Source organism: Chaetura pelagica, unplaced genomic scaffold (genome assembly GCF_000747805.2).
Source record: "Chaetura pelagica isolate M959 unplaced genomic scaffold, ChaPel_1.0 scaffold531, whole genome shotgun sequence".
NCBI classification, from domain to species: Eukaryota; Metazoa; Chordata; class Aves; order Apodiformes; family Apodidae; genus Chaetura; species Chaetura pelagica.
This window is the reverse complement of record NW_009952362.1, coordinates 4,161,523-4,185,816: the sequence shown is the minus strand read 5'-3', so window position 1 is coordinate 4,185,816 and position 24,294 is coordinate 4,161,523. Positions and strand designations below refer to the sequence as shown.

General features: G+C 36.3%; 1 protein-coding gene across 1 annotated transcript; it reads right to left on the bottom strand.

The window, feature by feature from the left end:
* Positions 1–722: 722 nt before the first annotated feature.
* NHLRC2 (NHL repeat containing 2) lies at positions 723–22,549 on the bottom strand. Its single transcript, XM_010007938.1, has 11 exons — positions 22,465–22,549; positions 21,427–21,579; positions 16,416–16,871; positions 14,805–14,926; positions 12,956–13,085; positions 5,642–5,741; positions 4,953–5,184; positions 4,360–4,482; positions 3,529–3,738; positions 2,415–2,640; positions 723–988 (listed from the first exon to the last, which is right to left on the bottom strand). Exons 1-11 carry the CDS (start codon positions 22,547–22,549, stop codon positions 723–725), a joined length of 2,103 nt encoding a protein of 700 aa, XP_010006240.1.
* Positions 22,550–24,294: the final 1,745 nt, after the last annotated feature.

Below are 24,294 nucleotides of genomic sequence, written 5' to 3'. Positions count from 1 at the left end.
GGCTTTTTGGTTTGTTTTTTTTTCTTTATATACATACATTAGAGAGGCACATTCTTTGTTAGAAATCAGCATGAGATTCTTCTGTAGGAACTTGAACACTTCCTTTCACAGAAATTTTTCCATGAAACTATGCTCTTTATATAAGGCAGTCATATCTAGTCAAGGAAAACACTCACTTTGCATAAAATTAGAGCTGCACCTAATTTAAGATGTATTTTCAAAATATATGTGTCATAAACGTCATTACAGAAAAATAAGCATAATTTACAGCCTGGAGAAAAAATTTGTTTTGACATTCTATTAAAATTTAATAAGGGCACAAAAGGAATTGGTAACTGTTAGTCCAAAATTACCTAGCTATTCCAACAGTATGTACACTGCAAAGAATTTCTTACAGTAACATCACTGAGTAACACCAGCTCTTTCAATAGGACTCTAAAAATTGTTGCTCATTGCTTAGAATCACATACATCCAATATATACACAATTGGCAAAAGAGTGTAGAGTATTACAGCATTATTGCTGCTACTGTAATGAAATGAGAGTGCGATGATAAATTTTCACATTAAGTTATAGCAAACTACTTCATTTTACCACAAATACTATTTCGTAGCTTTGCCATAATATCCAGGAAATGAAAAACAGAAAAGTTCTCTATTCATATTTTTCTCCTACAGCAGTGGTGGATAGTAAAACAAAGTATGAAATTAGCTGCCTTTGGGTTAGTTGGTTAGAAATGTGTGTATCAGTTCAACTTGAGTCAAGCTGCCTTGGTTTGTACTAGCTATCTGTAAAGGCTGACTGAAAGAGACTCCTTTCATCATACAGGCACTGCTACCTTTGCTGCAATAGTAGAGGCAGGCTTTGATAGCCAGGATAGCTTCAGCTGACAGACAGCTCCTGGGTAACTGAAAAGGAATGACTGTTTGACAGGGAACATCCTCTATTTCTCCAAACAGACACTGTCCTTGAAGCAACCAGGTATTGTCTGTAAAAGAAGAAAAAGTTGTATCATTAGGATATTTAACATCATGTCTGAAACCTACAGAAAACACTAATTTTACCTATAGTGCAACACAGACTGACTTTCTATATGCAACATCAAGGGAAATCTCCTTCCTGATCTTTTCAGCTGTGGACAAAAATAAAGAAAAGTAATTTACAAATGCTTCTTTAGCATGCATCTAAAGATGAGGAGTTTCACAGCCTTGCTTCAGAACTGTATTTATACAGTGCATCTTATTTAAATGCAAAAGATCTGCAATTTGTCCTATATAGCCCTAAGTGGATATTAAAATTTATTCTGAGATAAGTAAAACTCCTTAAATTTATTTGTATCAGAGGTCTGATACTCCAGGTAAGAGATGTACCAGAAATGCATAAAACTGCAGGTAAAACATGTAATTTCCAAACAGAAGTGTTGGTTTTACAAGTGAGTTGGTGCAATTTAGCCTTGTTCAGAGTGACTGTTACAACTGAACTCAAGTTTCCTATTTATCTATGTATTAAGAATATGTGAACTGAAAAATGAACTGCACAATAAATGTACCTAGCTCACTGCACTGTACTCTGCATTTATTGGGAGACAGATGAAGTGCTCTTTTTGGCATTTTTCAGAAAATATCTAAAAGTTGGCTCTAGAATTTATGAGCTTGGAATGACTTGTTAAAGTTAGCTTATGTACATACTCCAGTTTTTCTAACCTTGAAGCTGTTAAAGGTATCTTTACTTCAACAATATTTGGAATCACTGGAGGACAGAAAGTGTCCCAGTTCTCCTGGAAATAGTCTGTTTGTACTCCAAAAGCACAAACTGGGATGAGAAGCTACTTTCAAAGCATATAAACAAATGGCTGTGCCTACACAGTATTTGTTGACTGCTTTTAAAAGTAGAAATAAGCAAATTCATTAAGTTCAAAGAGGTATAAATGTATCTCAGATAACTTTTTGGAGAGGCAAAAGCAAAAAAAAAACAACAAACACCCAAATTTTTTTCAGGAATATGCTTCAGCTTCATGGTGAGCTTTCTCCCAGAAACAGAGGGTAGAGCTGGGATAAGCTGCTCACAGTGACAGAGTGAAGGGGGCAAGGATCGAAGTGGGATCAGTACCCCTGCAAGCTCTCACTAGCAGCTTGTTTCAAGAAAGGTAAAAAAAACACCAGCAATGCAGCATGCATTAATTAAAGAAAAATGGGGCCTATCAGGTCAGGGTTTTTTAACCTTCACACTCCAGCTGTTAAATGTATCAACTCTAAATAACATGTGCTGCATCACAAGGTCAAATGGAGACATAGGACTGGGAGAGACATTTGGATTCATCAGACAGATCTCCTGTATTGCAGGCACAGCATGATATAACCCACTTTGTATCCCACCTACTCCTGTTCAACTGATAAACACAACAGGCACTTTACCTTCTGCTGTGATAAACCAGGAACTGGGTGCTTCCTCATTCAGTTTTGAATCTGGAGGGAGGGTCAACTTTAATAAGAACTGAATTGTCTGGCCAGGAGCTACGGTTAGCAAAGGAAGTTGAACATTTGGTGCAGATTTAGGCAGTTTTGGAAGGTTTGTCATTTTATCCTTTTGCACAGGCAGATTATCTGGAACATCACATGTTTCTGGATTCAGGATAGGCAACTATCAGTAGAAATCAAACAAAATATTTTTATTTGTAATGAAAGCAAACCAACTTTCACAATCCAATCACAGTTTCAAAGCTGGCATTGAATAGGAAAAACTAAGACATGATAATATTGCTACTGCAATAAAATTTATAGCTATTTTCTTCTAATCTGGTGGCAAAATGCATGCTTCAGTAGTAAAATTCAAGATTTGAACCATGTGGATTGCACAGTAAAGGATAATTTCCCAGAAAAGCCACTGACCTGTTACATGATATGAAAATTTAATATGTTAAGGTCATGTACTACTAAATGCAAGAAACATGCAAGACAGTTGGACACATGTCATAAAGATATGTGGATATACATATATATATGAAAACATTAAGACATAGTACCATTGTAAGACCAACAGAATTTGTTTTGCCTTCAATGTTTATAAACAAATACTCAGTTATGCTCAATTCTCATAGCAGTTTTGATTTGACAACTTGGAAGTCCACTGTGTATCCCACTTTAAATCACTGACCTCCAGAAATAATCTCTTCCATCTTAACTACAGGTCTCGGTACCTCCACTTGTTACAAAGTGCTCAAGAAATACTTTCCATACTGAAAAACTGGCCTGTGTTTTTTAATAACCCATGTTTCTGTATTATTCTTTTCTAGAGGCTCATCATGTCCTGTTTTCATGCAGAGGTTGCCTTTCCAAAGACTAAGGCTTTCAACAACTGTGCAAACAGACCATGTTTATTTGCCAGACCATCATAAAACAATCTGTGAATATAGCTACTGTACCCAAAGGGTAGATTAGCTAGATGATTTTTATACCACTTGCCAAAGTCTGTAATAGTAATGTATATCAAAAAACACTACTACCAGCCTGTTTATTAAATGTTACTTGCCATGGAAATAATTTTTGTTTCCAAATCCAGCACTTTAATCTGATGATTATTTGTGTCTGCAACATACATCAAGCGGCCACTTTCTTCAACACACAAACCTCCTGGTTCATTAAAAGTTGACTGTGTAAAGCTGGAACCAATAACATTGCTTGCTTCTCCTGTGCCTGCCAGGGTAGCACAGTTCTTCATCTTGGGATCTACAACCTTAATCTAAGACAAACAAAGACACATAAAAAATTATCTGAAAAAAAACCCCACCGATTCTTAGAAATCCTGCATTATCTTATACCCTATATTTTCAGAAGACAGCATTAACTTTCACTACCTTAGCTACCAAGTGTGAGCCCTAGAAGCTACATGATGATAGCTTATCAAATGACATGTCCTATTACCTCTTCTTGCCATTCCCTGCTGGACTTTACTTCCTCATTCGGTCCTCAATGTTCCCTTTCATAATTTTGAAGACACTCATGACCCTTTTTGTACTGTTTGTTGCCTTTCTGGAAACATTTTCAAAATAGTATTAGCATAACAAAACTAGCAGTTTAACTTCTACATATTTTTTTTCTATATAGTTCTTTTCTTAAAGCAACTGCAAAAAAATGTATTTTATAGAATACCTGAAAGAAAATTTCATTTGTCACATAAAGTGACAGAAAAACAATGGTAAAGAGAAGAACCCTTAGAGGAAGGAAAATAAAAGAAGTCACAAAGGAACTCCTATCACTTGTTTCCTCAGCTTAACCAAATCGAGGACAATCTTTGTATGTTTCCAAGATAATCTTTCAGAGTAGTAAAAAGCCTGTATATAACAAGCTACTATATGCTTACCTTATGATTATAGGAATCTGCCACATAGAGCAGTTTTCTTTTTTTGTCCCATGCTACTCCTAAGGGATGCTGCAGCTTTGCATTTATGCCTGCTCCATCCACATCACCAAAGGCAAACAAATTCTGAAAAAGTATTTTATTAAATTAATACATTTGATTATTCAACATTTATTTAATGACATTCATTTAAAATAATGTCAATTACATGAAAATTCACTGACTTAAAAAAAATAAAAAAAATCAAGACAACTTCAAAACAAAGATACCAAAAACTGGGAAGTGTGGATGCTAACCATGGAAATGGAAACTCTCACATTTAAGCTATCAATATGAATCCAGCTGGTTTTAATGACCACACAATGCCAAATCAATTTAGCTAATTTAAAGACAAGTGAAGTAATTTGTTATCTGAGGAGCGACGATCTGCACTACAACCTAGAGCGTCACAACCAGCAGCTTTTGCATTCCAAGCAGTGAAGTTAAGAAATTGACGACCACGGAAACTGATTTACCCTCTCACCCCAAAAGTGGTTCCTCCAGGTCAGGCTTGAGGAATATTAGTAGGGCAGTGTGGGGAAGTTTGAAGTGATTACCAATGGATCTCTCTCTCCTCCTACAAGGTGCTTCACTACTCCATCCTTCAGGGAGATGGTTCGCACGGTGCTGCTCTCGCTATCCGCTACGAAAAGGCAACTCCAGGGCTCCTCAGGAGCCAGAGAGAGACCCGAAGGCTGCGCAAAGCCCGCCTTGTGTGGGTATGCGTTGTTGCGGTTCTCTTCATTCCCACTCCCAGCAAACCGAAGGCAGACTCCTTTCTTTAACTCACTAAGGAAAAACAGCACCCAAGTTCAAGAAGGAATTTGAAATACTTCAGACATGATGCATGAACAGAAGCTACAGGGCAAGCACTTGAGTCGTAAAATCAACAGCACAAGGAGCGATTCAGTGCCCTTGTGCTAACTTTTATTTCACCTCAGTGTATCATCCATCACTAGACAACTCAACAAGGAAAAGTAATGTTCAATTACATGAACGTTACCTTAGCAAGTCATAGTTTTATTGCAGAATTAGCATCCTTCATTTCATCTAACAGATGTGAGAAAAGCAGGTTGACTTTAAGGGACACCTGCCTTTTAAGTCTGAATGGAAGCAGCAAGCTTCAAGCTAAGTGCAGTTGAGAAAAAAACCTGTTTAGTTTAATTTGATTCTCTCTCTTTGGGGTTTGAAAACTGTTTATCAAGACAGAAAGCAATTTCACAGGCCTCTGATTACAGTTGCTTACCTTCCCTTTGGTAGTTTTCCACTTTCCAACATCAGTGCCCATATCTGATGGGTGCCTGCCATTGCTATCCATAAAACATCATCCTCCTGGGTCCCTGAAACTTTTAAAAACAGGTGTATAAAAACAGATGAAAAAACCCATACTTCAGGAATCTTTTTATATAACAAAGAAATCAACAAACCAACTTTGCTGTCCCCCTTACCCCAGCTTACCTTTTGCAATAGGGATGCAAAAGTGAAGAGCAAGATAACAGGAGAATGTCTTTCATCTATCAAAAATTCAGTGATTTTTCTCTGTTCTCTTCTGTGTTTTTAATATCCCTACCTGATAAAGGCAATACTTCAAATGGAATATGCTCTTTGCAACATTTTGCTATTGGGTCCATGTTTGACCTGTTATTTTTTGATTCATACCAGTCAACACATGCAAGTCTGTTTTTTGGGGGGTGAGAGATACATGGGGTTTTGCGTTTTGTTTTTTTTTAATAGGTTAGTGACAAAATTAGATATTACAAAAAACTACTGATAGCTGTTTACAGGTTTTGAGTGAAATAAGCATGTCAGTACCATTGTTACATTATAAAAATTACATAATATTTTCAAGATAAGGGTAGCTGATGCTTGCTTGTCATGTGAATTTATGGTCTGGAGAGCAACAATTGCTGTTTATTCAAACACTAGATGGGATGTGGGCAATCACTAATTTCCCCCTACAGTAACCATCCACTTTCCAAGTTGTACTCCCAATGCACATGCACATGTACATGTGGTATCACAAATGCAAGATGCAGATCTGCAAAAAGTGACCTTCTGATAAAGAAGTGTTCAAGTGTGTGTCAGGCATCTATTTCTTTCTACTTGAAGTATAAAAATACTATTCACCAGTGCAAATCTATAAATTACACAGAGCCTTCCCAGATAATATTTCACAAATAAAATGATACAAATAGAAAGAGGAAAACATGTAAGTGTTCAATAGCTTTAAGCACCTAACATTGCAGGATAAGAAATAATGCATGAAGACAAGTTGTGGAAGATGATAAAAAAGGGTCTTTCGCAACAGTCAACAACCCAAATACACAAGAAATGTACTTATCTTAGCCTTTTCTGAAAAATCTTAAGGAATAGAAACTTGACGTTTAAAAAAAAGTATTGGTGATGTCAAAAACACCCTAACAAAAAAACCTAACAAAAACCCACCATACAGAATCACCTTTCATTAGAGCTTTCTAAGCTAAGAGATTTAAATTGAGAAAATGGCCTAGGGATTCGTTTCACGACTTCCTATATAGCACATGTTCAACTTTAGGAATTTATGTTTCCATGATGCATATCTTGCACTTTTCAGATGCAACTACTCTGAGTACCCTAGAATGAATGATGCTAAAATCACTGGTCAATCCAGAAATTGAGCTTTTGTGCTGTGTAGTTCATCTGAGGGATCTCAAAAAGTGCTTTGTTAATTATTTAATATTCACTTCATCCAACAATTAATTGAATAAGACTAGAACTGAACATTTCAGAAAAATATAATCTATTCTTCATTTAGCCAATGCTCCAATTCCACCCACGGAAAACTCCCTTGTGACAGCTCTACACTGAAAAATTAAAAAGGTCTCTTAATCTAATTCTGCCCACTGAAAAGCTTATAAAATATGAGACACAGAAGTATCAACATTAATTTCAAATTATACTGAGTATGTAAGATCAGTACAGAGAAGATAATTTCTTCAGCTAGAGAATAAGAAAAAACAAGAGGTACATCACTGTCATAAATTTTAATGCAACAAGTATTTTCTACTGCATGGTAATTAGTACAAAGAGAATGGATGTAAGCATGGAAACAGCACAATGATTCTGAATTGTGGAAAATGTCAGAACTTGAATTAAAAAATAAAAAAATCATACAAAACCAGAAAAGTAAAAATAATGCCTACAGCTACACAGCTAAGGTATTAACACATAATGATCCTGACACTACAGAGTTTAAATGTTTTATGGTGTGAAATAAAAGACAGAAAAATGTCCTCTTCGAGGGCAGAACATTTGAGGACATTACCATTGTTATGCTCGTACTGTTCTGGCTGAAGGGGGCCAGGGAGAACTAGCATGTTAAAATTATGATAATGCCATCATTATCATAACTTCTTATCACCCTTGAATAGAAATAATTAATTTTTAAAGAATTTAATATAAAACAACTTAAAAGAACAAAGCAATTATTTTACATTTATTCAATTAAGCACTACATTCCAACCTATCTTGAGCTGTTTTAAAATCCAGTGCAGTTTGTCCTTATTAGGTTATATGTGCCTCCTTATCTTCAGTGCTTCATGTATCAAAGCAAAGTATGGCTTGCAAATGTGATATCCTCAAGTTATGAAGACTCACTAATAATGTACTAGAGCTCTGAATGCACTGCTGTTGCATATTATAGGATGCCTCAGTGCTTTTCAAGCTCTTGAATCTGCCTCTGCTATTTATCTGCGTTTCAAGAATTCACAGCCCAAATTCACAGTTTGTACACATACACAACTTCAAAAAGTTCAGTAATACTGCTGACCAATAACTGCGAATCAATCTGAACACATGGAAAAGACTATTTTGTACCAGTCAAGAGCCATATCTGTTTGAAGAGATTCCATTCCCAGGACTACCCACACTTTCCGCTTCCCTGCCTGGGGACTGCATGCTTACTTCCAGTAAGTTCAATTTACTAGAAAAGTAGTCTGTTAAACTAGATTGTGTGGGATTGCTGCTGGATCATCAGTCAAACTCCTATTACATCCTTACATTAAGTTTTTAGGTTTTGTATGTTTCTGCCAAGGGTATGTTTATACTAAAATGTAACATAAACCCTACTTTCTTTTTTATAAGTAAGCATGTGAAATATTGGTAATTTTTTTTGCTACTACTATCCAGCAATATCGTAAAGTCCTTAATCTCTTAGTTTTGGCTTGTAATACAGAATCAGTGCATTCAGTCAACAGTTTAACTGGGTTCCTGTAGAGACAAAATCTGTTGGGCTGACTGCACAAAAAGCTACTGGTTCTGAAAGCTTATCCCTCCTCAGTTCTCTTTCAAATGCTCAAAGGAAAAATATAAATGACAGTTTAGGAATGAAAGCTGCCCAGGAATGACTGAACCCATATATAAAAAGAACTTCAGTAAAATCTAGTTGTCCCTCTCTGTGGCTCAGCCAACAGTATCAAGCTGGCTGACCCACTCAGACAAAACAGTGCTTCAGAAGTCCTCCCAAAGCAAGACTGGGTGACACTGCTTCACTGCAGTCCTTCACTGTAACTTCTTAGTGTCATGTTGCTCAAAAGTCTTCTTCTCCTTAAACAGTTCTTACACAGGAATGAAACCCTATAGTGTCTTCCACTTTACTTTAGCCCTATCTTTATTGAAGAAGCCACTTTTTGTTTGAAATTTAAAACTTTTTAAATAAAAAATTATTACTATTTACAAGTACATGTAAGATCTAATTGAAGACAAGACAATGCTGCTCCATGACAATAATGTCTCTAACAATAATTTTCTGTGGAACTGAACTTGTACAAGGTCAGATGCAGCTTGAAGCTGAATGGGGTATCTTTGAGTTTGTTATTCTACATGGGAAACTGCCCCTGGCACTCCAAGTAAATCTACTTGATACATCATGCAGTCTTATTACATATGCAACAAATGTTTAGAGCAATTTGAATTTTAAGTTGTTCAGAAAAATGATTCCTAATTAATCCCTGATGATCATAAAAGTAGCTCTTTTATTTTCAGGTATTACCACGGAAAATTCCTTTCACAGGAAAGTAAAGGCTAGAGCTTCAATGTCAGAACAAGACCAGACCAGAGGGAAAAAGAAAAATGGTATGTAGAGAGCATACTTTCCAAATACAGACAGTTGGGACATAACAATTCATATATGGTTTGAGCTCATCCAGAAATGCTAATCACTTATTGCTTTAGTGATTACTGTTTTATGTTTTGTAAAATTAGGAAAGAATCACCATGAGTAATTCAGGAACAAAGTGTTTCATCTGGAATGCAGTGGTACTAAATAATCCTCTAGCAGAAACATGAATAAAATCTTACATATTTTTGCCTTTTAAGGGCTACAAAAATTGTAGCAGTGTGATAAGGTACTGTACTTTCATTTAAATAATCTCTATCTAAAATCTAAATTGGCATAAAAATTTCCAAGCAGTTTACTGAAAGCATGGTCAATACTGTACTTGGAAATGTCTATAAATAGATTACAATAATGCATTTTAAGACCAGATTTTGGAATGCAAAGCACACAGTTATGTCACCAAGCACAGGTCATTGTCCTGTTCCTTCCAAAAAGAATGCAGCTATCAAGAACATTTCAAGCTCAGATCAACTGTACATTTAAGTATCACTTGCTTTCAACGCCCACTGAATAAAAATAGAAGGGGACAAGAGAAAGCTAAAAAAAACACACAGTATTTTACTAACGTATTTTTAAGATGCTGGCCCTCCTCCTGTACTTCCTGCACAATCTATGTCAATGAAAATTCAGCACCAACTTCAACAAATGCAGAATTTATTCCATGGGTTTCATTCAAGAATTTTAAAGGGTAAAACATGAGCTCCTTGGCCACAACGAAAGAAATAAAACAGATTACAAGGAAGAATACTGTCTGTCTGAATCCTAGCATGTGTTTTGTCTCCATTAACTCCCCTAACTCTCCCTTCAAGAGAGACATTTGTGCTAACTTTCTTTTAAAAGCTATTTCATAGTCACTTAACCTCTGCCTCAGACTTCAGCATCTGTATAAAATGGGGAAACAAAAGCTTACTATGGAAATACTATAAAGATGCTTGAAAGTATGATATCTAGTAGCAACTGTTTAGAATATTAACTTATCTGCATCCTCATAAATATTTTTCTCAATATTTGTCATTTCACAACCAATTATACATTAAAAAGTAAAACCACAAACAATTAAGTCTTGTAATTAACCAATACATACATTAAATTGTATGTAAGAGTAATCTCAAGAAATATAAACTATACAAAAAGAAAAATTTGCTCTTAAGAGGTAACCTTTCTCTCTGAGACTTCGAGAGAGGCCGGTCAGCGTAAGCTGTTCAAGACTATCTAGGGTTGGAACTAGATGATCTTTAAGGTCCCTTCCAACTCAAACCATTCTACGATTACAGCTCAAACATTTAAACTTTTTTTTTCCCCTTTCATGTTCTGGATAGCATGGCTTTGGACATGAAAAGAAAACTCATAAGCCTCACTTTTTCAGAAACTATAAAATCCATAAATCTATCTTCTGGGAAGAAAAAATGCCTAATGTACACAGTTTAAGCTACACAGATCTAAGGAAAATGGAACAGTATGATGCTATTTCCCATTTGCCTTGTCAGTTAAGCCAGAAGTCAAACATAGCAATTTTGTAACAACATGCACGTTGCCTCCTGCAGCTGGCACAGAGCTACCTATGAGCATTTGTAAAACAATGGGCACCACCATGTGCATGAGAATAGCAGTAATTTTTTAAACTCTCTTCATTTATTTCATTGATCCAAATGCACAAATAGACATTGACATGTCTGGTAACAAACGTAAAGAAGTCATGGCAGCTCATGACAATATCTGTGCTGCAAGAGAAATGTGCTGCAGACTGCAAGACACAATCCTGGTTCCTCACGTTCTGGGACAGACTTCTGTTAGAATTCCACTCCACATAATGCTCTGCTTTGAAAACTCTCACTGGTTACAGTTTTCTAAAGAGTTTTATATAGTTAATAGAGTAACTTAAATTTGTCCTAGCTAACTTTACTCACAGAAAAACACATGAAAAAAAATTTAAAACAAAACAAACCTGAAAGCAATCTCTCCCACACCATTTTATCTATTTGGTCTACTGCTGTCTCAAAGAAAGGGCTGAAATGGATTTAATCTCTTCTTAACTGACAATTTATATTATATTTTGCAGAGATCTAAAGAGACCACTGACTAGTAGGTTCTGACTGAATATGAAAAAGCCAGTAGTGGTGTGAACAGTGCTTTCAGAAGATCTAATTTTTATATAAACACTTCAGCAGTGATGACTAATTACTCTACAGATCACTTTACAGGTGACTAGTTCAGTAATTACTGTGTTCCTGTTGATAACAACCATATTAAACAACATTTAACAAGCAAAAATAAGAGAAAAATTGGTGCCAGTTGTTTATTTAAGCAGTCAAGGCTGCCGGTGGTACACTTTATACTGACAATGTATTTGTACCAGAAGACTTCTATACAACTAGCATTTATGAACTAGTTTCATGTTCCCTTAAACTTCATTTGAGTGTCTTTTCTTCCCTTGTGACTGATCCAAGATTATAACAAATGCTTCCAGGTTAGTAAAATGTTCTAATTTACTAATATTGCAAAGAACCTTCAATTTGAAGATACCGGACTTAAATCATGCTACTTCCCCATGGCCATTCATCTGCAGATCTAAGAAATCCCAACACTGACAGTCAGTTTTTATTCCTGAAATACTGACCTACTGGTTTTATGCTATGTTAAAGCACTGTTCTGTCATTGAGAAGAAACTGGTATCTGCAGCTTCAAAATTACATTGAAAGGGAAACACAAGAAAAAAGTATCAACTTACAGTTAATAACAGCTGAAAACACAGCAGTTAATGCAATGTAAAGCTCAGGTGTGTGTTAAGTGAATATAGAAAGAAAGCTACTTAAATCTGCAGAAGCTGATTCTTGCATCCTATTATGCAAACATTTAATTTTTACTACCTGATGCTTGCAAGGTTTTTTTTGAGGTATTCCTCTCCTATCTGACTGACTCTGTCATGATCTTAAATCTAATTATTTTATGTTACCTAAACAGGAATAAACAGAGGTTCCTAACTAAATTTATTTTTATTTCCTAAATTCAAATATTTACAAGTGGTCAGACATGCCTGTATAGCCAAGGAGAGGAACTTCTAGACAATGCCCACTTCCTGTAAAACGTAGCTGTTTCTTAAATGATCCTGGCAATAAACTACTGACCCAACAAATGCGATCAATTTCCTTCTATATTTGGACCCTGTTACTATGTAACTGGCTACAAAAGAATTTTTCTTCATATCAAGTAACAGCTCACATTTTTTCCAGATCCAAAGCAGAACTGCAGTTATCACTTGCAAGTGAAACTGCTGTTTTTTTAGACTCAGTTGTAAAATAAATATTTACTTTTTTCTATCTCAGATTATTACCAAAATAGGAAACATTTAGCAAACAGTAATGCATGTGTAAATATGAGATGTTAAAAGCTCAACTGATACAATACTTGAATTTCCAAATACCACATCCCACGGAGAGCTGATAGGCTGTTCTTCTCCTTTTGCTCCACCTTCCTTATCAACACCTTGTATCCCAATGCCTGCTACAGTGGTCACCACCTCTAATTCCAGGTCAATCTATAACAAACAAAATTATACACACTGAATGTACAACATTAACCTGATTGAAGTTTTAGATAATTTGACAAATAAAAAACAAATCCTAACAAATTTCAGGTATTTGTTTATGTAGGAAAATTATTTTACCACAATGCTTGCTTCTGCAGCAGGGCAAAGGGAGAAGCAGTGGGCAGCAGGAAAACCTGATGTCTCAAATTCTCTTCTACGCACAACAAAAATGTTCTGACAAGGTTTGCTCAGAAGTTGTAGAGGAAAGCATCAAAATTTTATAGAGAAATACTCAGATGGACAATTGACAGGGATGTTTTATTTTAAACTTCTATAGGAATATGACATAAAAACTCACATACTGTAACAGTATAACCCATCTCGATACAAAATAATCTGAACAAAGTAAATTATTTTTGCAGATTATTTCATGATCTGGGGCAAAAAAATGTTATTTCATTTCTGCAATCTAAATCCCTTTAATTTTCCTTCCCCTTTTGCTTATCTTCTATATAACTTCCAATATCTCTTGTGAACTTACTGCAATGATCATGTAAAAAAAGAGTCTTTCACAATAGCATCTGATTTTTGCAGCAGTAAATGCATTCCTTCTGCAAGGGCCTGCATGAACATTTGAAAGCACGTCCTGTAGCTGTTGTATTACTTTAATTCTTGGATACCTTCATGGCACATTGAGGTGAAAGGGAACAACTAACATTATCACGAAAAATGCTAAAGCAGTATGACCCAGATATTCAGATGTTTCTGTGTTGTCTTTGCGAATTGCAACACTCAGTTTCCTGTGGTCACTACCAGGCTACAGCGATGAATATTATTAAAATGATGAGAAACGTGGAACAATCTACTTATTTTTAGTAACACTATTTTCTTTAACAACAGGGACCCTTGGTCTTCTCCAAAATAAAACCTGGTAGCCAACCACAATGAACACAGTGCAGTGAGCTTGTGGACCAGTGCTTTAAAATGAAACACAGAATGAACCTACTTAACAGTAAAAAGGAACTCCAAATTCAGTAAGGATGTACCTTCTCTGAACATGAATCAGACATCTTGGTGACAACCTGAGTACAAGGTCATCTGAGATGCATACAATACTTTTAATACTAAGGTAATATTATCGCGCTTCAACAAACAACTTTGGATTATTCTAAATTTGCCCTAACCAAATGTAAGATCCAATATAAAGAGTAGCATTTCTATATGCTAAAACTTTGCAAGCGTTTCATTAAAAAAACCCAAACAAACATGCACACAATTCTGAAAATAATGCAGTTATCTGTACTTTAGAGACCCAAGAAGGTACAGTTTAGATATTTACTGAACCACAGTAGTACAATAGTTTTAGATAAGAATCTGATACTACTGGAAGTGAAACAAAACCATTTTTGCTTCCAGTACTAAGAATAGATGTTTCTCATAACAGGAAAGTAAGAGTCACTAGAAAAAAAACAAACAAGAAACAACAACAACAAAAAACATCAGTTACGCTAGAACGAGTAGTGCATATCACTTTTATTTGAAAGGAAGCACAAAGGTCTACGTATTCCTTCAAAAAAACAAACTGCCCAGAGCACTTATTTATAAGATACTGGGCCAAATTTCCTTCCTGATGTTTGAAGAGTTGTTAATTTGGTGTAAATTTTCATCTGTGTAAGCAGAATAAAGTATAAGAGATTAAATTTTGAGTTTCCTTATGGAAAATTTTACCTTTCTAATTAGGTGATTTTCTGTATCAGCTACATAAATAGTATTATTTTTTATAGCAATCCCTTGTGGCGAGTTGAAGGCTGCCTCTGAAAATCCTCCATCTCTCCTTCCACTGTTTGGACCTATAAATGAAAGAAAGCAAAATAAAAAATAATTTTAGAAAAAAACCCTTGGATATGTAGTGCATACATTAAACCCTGTAAGAGAATTACATATTCTAAAAGGTGCTTTCAGAGCACCTTGTACAGTTGACATAATTAACATTTTGTGTAATCTCACGTAATCTCACGTTAATGCTATGTAATTAAAATATCATGATTATTATATAAAGTTTTGAACTCATTCTCCACAAGTTCATCTTCCAAAGCAAAGTCTCAATACAGGTCTAAACTGTTTCTGCTTCCTTGCACTGAAAGACAACAGCAACAACAGAAGACAGAAATAAATAACTAGTCTGTTTTATATCCAACTACATCAAAGCAAGCCAGCAGGAAAGACTTTGAATTCCAAAACTCAATTCCACTTCAATGGTTTAGATTTTGGTGTAATGACAAATGAAACTAGTATTTGTTTAGCAGCATTTTCTCATTAATGACAATAATAAGAAAAAAGAAGACATGAAACTAACTACACAAAAGAACAGTGAGAATGATGGAGTGACAGTCTTCTTCACAAAGAAATCAAGAAATAGAGAGGAACATGACCTGAACATAACAGTATAAAGGTAAGCATTGTATTTCAGAGAGGGTAACATTTAAAGTGCATTAGCAGTATGTGTCAGCAGAAGACATTTGGATGAGCTACGTGTGCATCATGATTTATGATGCAAATAGAGTAATTTCAACCTTTGTGCATGCCCACATTTATTACTGTATTATTAACTTCTTTATGTTATTTCTTGCCCACTGAATCGCTTACCTGAGTCACTGAAACACACCAACATTTACAACTTAATGTCAGAAGACAATTTAGACCTTAACAGACATGAAGCACTGAGGTGCTGGTGTGTTGTGTTCCAGCAGTTCCCCTCAAGTGTGAGAGTGCACATCCCCAGGGAAGGGAACAGCACAGTGTGCCACGGGAGGGAAGGGTAACCAGTTCTAATGTTAGGATACTGCCCTCTGAACTGCTGTTTAATGACTACCCCAGAACAGTAAAGACTACCTTGTTGGCAGAGACTTCATCTCACATATCAAACAGAACCAAATTCTCTTACTTTTGCCATAAGAAATCCTATTCGCACTTTTTGTAAGAGAAGGGTTTTAAGACTAATGTCTTTATCAACCTAAGCTGCATATTACTCTGTCTATCCAATGCACTGTTACTTCAAATAGCAGGAGATTTTCTTGAAAAAGCAGCACCACTGGTATTTTTATAAGGTTTGCAGGATCCTGCCATGGTCATTAGTCAATACCAGACTAAGCAATATAGGACAAATCGATGTACAGATCCTGATTCTGAGTCATAAATGAACTGTTCTTTTTGATGATTTGGGGATTCAACCACTTCCTAAACTGCTAGGTCTTGTAAGAAGAGAATCAGCCTAGTAGGCCCAGCAAACATACTCTGCTTCTAAACTAAAATGACTATAATAAACTTACAAACCCTTACCTCCAATAGTGTGTAGGATTCGTCCATTTTTTTGAGTAACCAAAATCCTATGATGTCCGGTGTCTGCTATGACCAGCCTTTCTCCTGAATTATCTACAGTCACTTTGCCAGGAAACAGCAGGGGAGAAGGTGGGAGGGAGTCTCTGTATAACTTTAGTCCAATTTTGTTATCTTTGATTTGTCCTCTCTCCTTGTAGAATTTCAGTGTTATAGAAGTAAATAAAAACAACTTCTCTCTGTGTCCCTCTCCAACAAGTGAAAAGAGCATGTTTCCACGAGGCCCAAGAATGACCAGAGTTGGCCAGCAGGACACTTCTAGTTCATGCCACAATGTTGCATCTGCATCATTTACTACAGGGTGGACAATATTGTACCTCAGAATGGCACTTTTAATGTTATCCAAAACTTTTTCATTTGGGAATTTCGCTGAATGGACACCAACAATAGTAAGACCATCTGAAAGAAAAAACAAAGTTGTGCATTGAAATGTATTCCTATTTAAATTAAAGTAAAAATGAAGTAGTTCTTTCACAATGTGATTGCTTTCCGACACAAAAGAGGACTTGAACAAAACCCATTTACACCTTAGTAGGAATATAGACAGCTATGGATACAAAATACTGAAACTCAGAAATCACGTTTCCGTAAAATTACTGACCTTTAGGACCATTACTTACTTCCCCAGCTGGTTGACATTTAAGATGTCATATGTTCAAAATATTCATGGGTAAGCTGTAGCAGTTCAACTGATACTTCGGGTTTTTTCAGAAGTTTATGACATCTCTCTGTCTTTTGATTCCTACACACAAGTATGGCATTTTAAAAAATTAATTCTTGTTCACTGTTAACTAGGAATCAAAAAGGAATACTGAACTCTGGAAATTCTGAGTTACCTTCGCATATCTAGCTTAACAGTAAAAAAAAAAAAAAAAGGGGGGGTAGGTGTGTGTTTCTGAAATTAATACATTATTCCATATTTCAAATAAAAATGGCAACATTGACAGCTATAAAAAATTACAAATACCACTTGTCAAAAATCAGGCTTAAACCCTTTTCCTTAAACAAAGAAAAAAGCAAAAATAAGACTGATTTTTGCCCCTCCCCTTACATTGTTTAGCTTTAAGTCTATATTTGTTTGACAAAGACAATGAAGTGTTTAGGTTTTCCCGTAGCAGGGATAACTGCACTTGAAAGCCTAGTATGAAGGTGTTGCATAAAGTAATATAATTTTGCTTATATACACTGCATTCATAGCAGTAACCCTAAAATCAAGCAAAACTACACAATTATGAGCTTCCTTGGATTCCTTGCTTTTTTTCCTCCGGTTTTATGAAAGTCAAACGCAAAAATAAAATCTACAGCTCAGACTTGGTACAGGAGGGCATGGAGGAAGACCAGTCATTATCCAATCCATCTCTGATGATTCTTATACTATGAAATACACCGAGTGTAGATCCTTGAAGGACACACTTTGGAATGGAATGTAGTATTTACTTTTATGCTTTTCTCCTACCTTTGCAGTAGAGGTGCAATCTGGTTAGCTGGACATTTTTGTTCTGCCCTCACCTCTGGTTTTGTGGTAGAAATGTAAGAAAGGCAATTATTTCAGGTCTTAAATAGTTGTATTATTTGAGCTCAGATGAGTTGGTGTCCTTCTAAAACTAATTTAATTGAAGTTGGCTTTTTATTCCATTACAGAAAAATGGAAAACGATTTTTCTCCTTCAGCCCTTCTCCTCAGCCATAAAACAGTGTTAATGGAGAAGAACATCATCCTTAATGTGGAAAGGGTAAAGTGCTGCACAATAAAATATGTAGTTGAATATAACAATTTCACAGACACAGAATTCATAAATTAGTAAAACTGACAGGGTCAGTTATGCACCCATAGGTGTAACACGTGGCAGTATCAGACAGCTGAAGTTGTAATGTCATTAACTGCTGAATTCCAAACTGAAGGCCAGGTATTTTAACTGTAATGGCATCGGCAGCAGCGCAAGACAATTCTACAGTGAGCAGCTGAATAGCACAAATAAGTTATAATATCCTCTCATGAGGAAAACTCTTGTGGAAACTGATGGATGCTAGGTTAAAATACAAGAATATAAAAACAATTTAAAACACTTCATTTGAAGGTTTATAACCGAGCACAACACTGGACTCCTGCCAAGCTATTTCTGAATATTAAAAAGTACTCCCTCTTATAGAAGTAATTTCTGGACTGCTGATAACATGAACTGAATATGCACTGGGGTTTAAAATAGTGTTCTGAATGCCACTTGAAAAACAGAAATAGCACTACTGAAGATAGCAGCAAGAACATATCAGATAAAGATTCTAGGTGACATTTAATCCTATGGAAAGCAGTCTTCATTTTGAAACAGATCTCCCCAAGTTCCAGACAATGGAACTATGTGCCTGTGTACAATGATACATACATATATATATATATATATATATATAATGGTTTGTTATCACCCTAAAACTACAACTTCTTTTGTTCAGACTTCTCATGTCTAATGATTGCACTGCTGAAGTTTCAACATAGTCCATGTAAGAGGGCATCTGAACCACAGTTAAAAAAGTGTATGGTATGAAAAATGTATTTACACAATATACAATTAAAAATATTTCTGTAAGTTAAATCAATATTGAGGTTTGTTCTTCGTTATGCAGAAAAATACAGGAAAACAACAGATTAAAGATCCAGGTGCATTATGAGATTGATGCTTTGTCAAAGTAAGATATTTGGTTTAATTCTGACTAATAATGTCTGCAAAGCCAGCACCTTCTGCCACTTCTACAGGATGGTAAATATATTTATGAAATGTGTAAATAAATGTGTGAAGCTGCAGTTTCACTATATACTTAATCTGTGTTGCTGCTGTCTAAAGAAATCATCTTGCCCATCTTTTGCAACATAACTGGCTTGTTTTTTTGGCAATCATGAGATGACAGATTTCAGAACTAACCTAAAACTGAACCTGTCTCCCAGCCCCTGAAGGGAGAAGCAACTTCCACTAAGTTAAACAGCAGATGAAAATAGAATAATAAGGCCAAACACCAAGACACTGGCATTAATGTATCCAGACATTCTTAAAGCATTTTTGGATATGTACAACAGCCTTTCTACTTTAGTCTTCCAACTTTTGTCATTCTCAAATTTCTTAAGTCAACTCTCCCCTCCTGTTTCTCCTATGATTGGTAAATCAGGTTTGCCATTGATGAAGCCATTGCTATAAAGCCATATACTGAAGCTTTTTTCCATGACTTAAAAAACCACAACCATTATTGCTTCGATACATTTGTACATTCTACTGTAATGATAAAATGTGCACAGCAAAGAAAGATTAAATAATCCTGAAAAGGCCAACAATGAAAAAAAACAGGAAAAAACAAAAGGGAGATCTATATTGAAAAAAAAAAAGCAGCATATTTCTTTTTCTTTGAATCATCAAGCATCTTAATCTCTTCCTGAATCCAGCTGCTATCCTGTTTCCTAATGGATTAAACTGAAGATTAATGTTCCACACACCTGCTCTTCTTTCCTTTTACCTCCACTTGTTTTTCCACTTTAATCCCAAGTACCCTTTTTTCTCACTCCAGTTACTTTAGGAACAGGACAGCTCAAATCCAAAAATAACTTATTAGGATAGCTCAAACGCAAAAAGAACTTATCACCCATCAGCAAAGTACTTTCCTCAAGTAGTAACTCCTATGACAGGAAGTTTAAAACAAGTCAAACAAAACAAATGTCTCCAAGTGGACCTCCAGTTCAGTTCATAGTGCTGAATCCTCTCCTACACCACTATAAAAGTGCTCAAGTAATTCAGAAGAGAAAGCTTGTGAGAAGAGGTTGTTAAAATGAATATTTTGTTATCAGCTGATTTAACAGCTTGGTCTTAAATACAGTTTGAGGATATGACAGCTGTATGAATACAATTACACTATACTACAAAATGTTTATCATTTAAAGATATTATTCATTATATGGCCAATGTAATCTTCTAAAAGCTTAATCTAGACCTTCTTCCCAGCATGCCTAACATTCACAACAGTCCATTTATGCTATGACTGTTTTCCCTTATTAGATAAAATTCCTTGTATCTAAAACATTATACCAGATCTCAAATTTCTCCAAAGCAAACAGCTAAGGTTTCTAACGTAGAAAAATTATGTTGAGTCTTCTGTAAAGTACTACATAAACCTACAATATATTAAGTGAACTTGAAATTTCAAAGACATTGTAATTTCTTTTTCTAGTGAAAGAAGGTAACAGATGAAAACAAAAGCTGCCAAAATTAAAATCAATCAAAAATGCTGACAGAGAATCAGAGACTTAAACATTATGTTACTTACTACATATATATATGAACATATATTATACTTAATACAAAATTTTTAGGGCTCAGAGTAACACTGGTCTTCATCACACTGTTCAGCCTATTAAAATATCCAAGATAAGTAAATAGCTGATATATTCTGTGTAAGACCACAGCTTATCTCTGACAAGTCATCATGATGACAAGAGACTGCATTCTAAATAGTAATTACTCTCTATTTTTATTCACTCGGAGTGAGAGACTCATGTCAGATGGGAATTTAAAGTGCTTAATTCCCTCTACAGAATACAGGACTACAAATGGCACATAATGTGATGCCAATACCAAAAAAATTCTAAACCAAGCTTACAGATTTTGTTTTTCCAGTTAGAATAGAAAAAACAAGTAATCTTAGCTATACTCATTCTACCAGCCTTTGTTTATCAGATTTGGGCTTTAAGCACATGTCCTGTTTCTACAGACACAACAGATACCTTATTTAACCCCATTTAAGAATGCGATGGGAGTATACACAGTCACCTTTTTCAGGCTACTTAAAAGATTAGAAGACATTTTTAGGCACCCTTGAAATTTTGCCAGCTGTTTAGTAACCAGCAACAAAGTGACTCAGCTACTCCACCTGCAACCCTGCCAGGAAATTCTATTCCAAGCAAGCCAAAGCACTTTTACCTTTATCAGAGTACTGGTGCTCTAACGCGTGGAGATCAGGCAGCAGGTGCAAGCAATTGATGCAGCAGTAAGTAAAGAAATCCAACACCACAACTTTTCCACTAAGGTCTTTGTGAAGAGAAATAGGACCTTCAGTGTTCAACCACTGTAGATCTGGAATACAAAGAATGGAGATCCTCAGTTAGAGGAACGGTAGGGAAATGCAGACACTTAGACCTAATTTGCATAACACCATACAAGGCTCCTGGTACATTTCACTTAAAAACAATAGTTCAACATCACCTTCTACACAGGTAAAAAAGGAAACCCAAATCTTTTATTTATCCAGCTCATCCTAATGTTCCACAATTCATCACAATTGGTAAGTGAGAAGAAATATTCACAAGACTTAACGTAATATTGAAACTGCAATTTACATATTAAACAGGTACACCTTTTAATAGAAAGAACATGCATCCTCAAGGCAATTTTCACACATTTGAAAACAATCCACATTATTCAACCCCTAACAATGTCATATGGGTAGTATCTAATTATTTAAAACTCACATAAATGCTAGTAAACTAAAAAAAGGCTAAACTCTTAAAGATTCTTCCATAAGTTTTGTAAATAACTACTTCCAGAGGTTATTGAAATATTTTTATGTTTATAGTTTTGATCTTGATTTTCTAAGTTAGAAATGACAGGTATAAACTAATCCTGTCACACAGGAAGAAATACAGCTCTTTCAGATACACCCAGTAGTCCTTCTGGTCATTTATTTTAATCACTTGATAGGAGACATGCAAGCATTATTTTCTCGCTGGTAACTGGTATTCCTCTTATCCCATGAGAAACTGCTATCAACATAACACATGAATATCCTAGAAATTGGTCTGATATTATTACTTAACATTTCTGAAAATAATGGGCGGAAAAAGACAGATGCGATACAAAGCAAAGGCCAAGTAAATTTCTGAAGGCCTATCTTTACAAACGTATGCTGACTAATCTAAAAATCCTCAAAGTTTCCACAGTTTCACTAAGCCAAGTTCTTACTGGCCCAAGGGAAGCTATTGGTGCTCAAGTCTGCAGGAGGCCACTTCTCTGTTTCACTAAAGGGAGGACTAATCTCTACCTCCATATGTTCATAAATATAAATGGATGCACACACATTTACATTTGCTGACAATAATGGAAATAATTTATCAAGGACATGAATTATTTCCACAGTATAAGCGGTTCACTGTTTACTTAAAATAAAAGAGTAGATTATTTCATTACATTGTTCCACTTTTCACTAGAATTAAAATACCTTTCATAAAAGAATACTGGAAATAAAAAACGTTGGGTACCTAGTTGAGCTTTTTTTTAGAGGGGAACATAAGCTTTGACAGGACACATAAAATGAAACATAAGTTACAAAAGCAAAAAATCAATTCAGGCGTCCAAATCTAGTCAGAAAGAGTATTCACTTTGCTCCACTGGTTAAAAGTCAGAATTCATTTACCTGATACACATGATTTTAACCCTGAAGTTTACCTCCTGAGGTCATTGTCTTGCAGACAGGTGTGAGCTCCCACAGCTGCAGAGAGCCTCACTAAGGTTAAAAAAGTCCCTGAAGAAGTCCCTGAGAAGGACTTGACCTTTTATTTCACACTTAGCTCAGAAAGAGATATAGAAATACATGAAATGTGTGAGAGGGAAATGGGGACATCACTGAAGAAGGATGCTGAGCAGAGTTTGTATTGTCAGGGACATGAAAACTGACAAGCACAGGTCAGTTCTGGGGAGAAAAACTAGGAAATGTCCTAAGCAGCTGCAGGGAAACCAAGGGAGCTGAAGAAAGCTGAGGGTAAAGTTCTCACTATTACCAGGGAAGAGATATCAAGATACTGTACAGAAGGGAAAGACTTTACTTAGGAAAAAAAAAAACCAAAAACATAAGAATGAACTAGTAGAGATTTAGAAGAGAGCCTTTAAATAACGTCTTTCTGCAACCAGAAACAAGCGGATCATTTGCAGAGGGGTTAGCTTTTCTTGCCGGTTGCTCCGGGTGCTTTCAGTGACACTTCCTGGGACTAGAAAAGCCTTTTAGGAAACCAGCTACCGGGGCCGTAACTACGCGGCGGCCGCAGACAGCGGGGCTTGGAGAGAAACGCCACAGAGGGAGCGTCGAGACTCAGCCACCCTCCCCGGGCCAGAGAGGGGCAGACAGACCGACCCCGGGCCAGAGGGGGGCAGACAGACCTACATGAAATGTGTGAGAGGGAAATGGGGACATCACTGAAGAAGGATGCTGAGCAGAGTTTGTATTGTCAGGGACATGAAAACTGACAAGCACAGGTCAGTTCTGGGGAGAAAAACTAGGAAATGTCCTAAGCAGCTGCAGGGAAACCAAGGGAGCTGAAGAAAGCTGCGGGTAAAGTTCTCACTATGACCAGGGAAGAGATATCAAGATACTGTACAGAAGGGAAAGACTTTACTTAGGAAAAAAAAAACCAAAAACATAAGAATGAACTAGTAGAGATTTAGAAGAGAGCCTTTAAATAACGTCTTTCTGCAACCAGAAACAAGCGAATCATTTGCAGAGGGGTTCGTTTTTCTTGCCGGTTGCTCCGGGTGCTTTCAGTGACACTTCCTGGGACTAGAAAAGCCTTTTAGGAAACCAGCTACCGGGGCCGTAACTACGCGGCGGCCGCAGACAGCGGGGCTGGGAGAGAAACGCCACAGAGGGAGCGTCGAGACTCAGCCACCCTCCCCGGGCCAGAGAGACCGACCCCGGGCCAGAGGGGGGCAGACAGACCGACCCCGGGGCAGAAAGACAGACCCCGCAGCCGCCCCCGGCGGGGCCAGGACGCCGAGGGCTGCACCGCCCGGGCCCCGCCC